Below are 2,177 nucleotides of genomic sequence, written 5' to 3'. Positions count from 1 at the left end.
TTTTTTTTTAACACAAGTTATCTTCTAAAAGTCGATTCCGAAATTGCATCTATCGTTTTATTACTAAACATTTATTTGGATTTTTTTTTGTTTATACTTATTTACTTTTTAGTTGGCTTTATAACCTAAACGAATAAAACAATACAAAATTATTCAATGAGAATGTAGTTTCCTGCAGCTGAATGCCGGTTATTTTACACAAAATGGTAAGTATAATGCAGATGACCGAGGAAATTCCATACTCACTTTATGGCATAATCGTGAAAAAAAAGAGCTCATAAAGATACAGTAGGAACACAGCGTTATAGCAAATACATATATAGTTTTTAAAAGCGAAGTAAAATATAAAAATTTAAAAATTTGCCTTTCAACCATTTTAACTTTCAGCTAAGCAAAACTTTGGAATATACCAAAAAAAAAATTACTATTCTTTTCTCTAAAAGTTCCATGCCAATGACCAAATGTTGTCTAAGTGTGTAACATCCAAATTAATCCCAAACATATTTTCGCTTTCGTTTTTATACTAGCGCGTTATTTACTTATGTTCATTCTTATTACTTGTAAAAATTTATAAAATAAAAATTAGTGAATTATATTAAATAGAAAAAAATTGGGATGTCTTTCGATCAATAACTGCCAACTGTTTACTTGATCCATTCTGAGCTATTCCGGTTGTTATCGCTGCTGCGGAGTCTCCGATTTCATCTGTGCTGGATAATTGGGTACTGCTGTTGGTTACGGTTGTGGTTGCGGTCGTGAGAGCATAGTGGCGTGGCGTGACTACATGTGTGGCATTTGAAAATGTATATGCTAATTTTGTACATCATGCTTCATTGACATTTTACTTTTCTTATAATCACAAATTTGCATGCAACTCTCCTCATACTATACTGCGGACCATTGGTAAACCTAGCTACTTGTAAGATCGCCAGATTTGCCATGCACAGAATGCTGCTGAGAACAGAGTAATGCTGCGATGCAAGTACTTTGTTTTGGTATTTGGAGAATAGCCTAAGATCACAGGCGCAGATACATCTCCGATTGGTAATTTGCTAAGTATTTCATCATCGTTTTCTACCTGCAATATGAATTGTAAGGAAAAGTTGTGTGGCATTAAATCCGAGTGAGCCAAATGTTTTTGGATTCATGTTTATAATTGTATGACACATTGTTTACTAATCATACAATACCTGATACTGGCAGCAGGGATCATAATTCCACGATACTGTATATAAACCCGTGCAGAAAAGTGACACAGCACACATAGGAGCGGCGATAACTGGTCGATCCCGCCAAAGCAAACTTGATATGAGCGAAGCCACTCCTGAAACTACAGCAGTTTTGTGCAAGCAATTGCCAACTGTTATCCAACGCCCCGTCTCGTCGCCGAGCCTTGGTGGTTCAATTATTATATAGTCCACCTTAGCCTCCAACGCTTTGTCCAATTCAGCTTCAAAGCGTTCATGTGCATTGGTGCTTTCGTAGACTTCACGAATGATACGGAAGGTAGGTGCGGCTGGTGTACTATTATAAAAGCAAAATCAAATTTGAATAGTAGATAAAAAGTGTAAATGTAGGTTTATGAAAGATTAAAAACAAGATTGCTTATCGGTGACTACAATTATGCTAATTGATCGATTCGTGGCGAAAATTTACATACTAAATATTGCGCATATATCAATGAAATCAATAACAAGCTTATTAAATACTTATTAAAATAGTTAATCTAGCCTTGTTTGTAGGCTGCGGAAGCCAGAGGACCATATAGGCGTATCAAGCGAGCGTGTCTGAGTTCAAGGTCTCGGTTACAATATTGCGTAGTAGTCGCCGCAGAAAAATGTGGTACATGCATGCAGGGCAGCGCTGTAGGTAATCCCCAATTTAACGCACTAAATATTACTACCAGCGCACTAAAATATACATTTTTTCAAAAACAATTAAATATTTTTTGATGATGTGCTTTAGGGAGGCGCAGAATAGAAGCCGCTTCAAATAGGCAATGACAAAAGCAGAAACAGTGTAAACGTATCAGACGGCGTCGTATATAAATTATTTACTTCTAGGCGCCAATCTCCTCCGCACTTGCACCGCCCCTATAACAACCGGCCACACAGATCGCTTCCATATCCCGTCAACGCACGACACACACTCAAATCACTTTATCCATTATTTTATGA

At 36.7% G+C, this 2,177-nt stretch overlaps 1 protein-coding gene across 1 annotated transcript; it reads right to left on the bottom strand.

Moving 5' to 3' along the window:
• LOC108355679 (transmembrane protein 11 homolog, mitochondrial-like) lies at positions 1-2,148 on the bottom strand. Its single transcript, XM_017606825.1, has 4 exons — positions 2,058-2,148; positions 1,767-1,910; positions 1,191-1,524; positions 1-1,078 (listed from the first exon to the last, which is right to left on the bottom strand). The coding sequence occupies exons 2-4, from the start codon at positions 1,850-1,852 to the stop codon at positions 914-916; spliced, it is 585 nt and encodes a 194-aa protein (XP_017462314.1). The 5' UTR covers positions 1,853-1,910; positions 2,058-2,148; the 3' UTR covers positions 1-913.
• Between the last annotated feature and the right edge of the window lie 29 nt (positions 2,149-2,177).

This window comes from Rhagoletis zephyria, unplaced genomic scaffold (assembly GCF_001687245.7).
Source record: "Rhagoletis zephyria isolate East Lansing unplaced genomic scaffold, Rhagoletis_zephyria_1.1 Rzeph_scaffold_48476, whole genome shotgun sequence".
NCBI classification, from domain to species: Eukaryota; Metazoa; Arthropoda; class Insecta; order Diptera; family Tephritidae; genus Rhagoletis; species Rhagoletis zephyria.
This window is presented reverse-complemented; position numbering and strand designations above follow the sequence as displayed.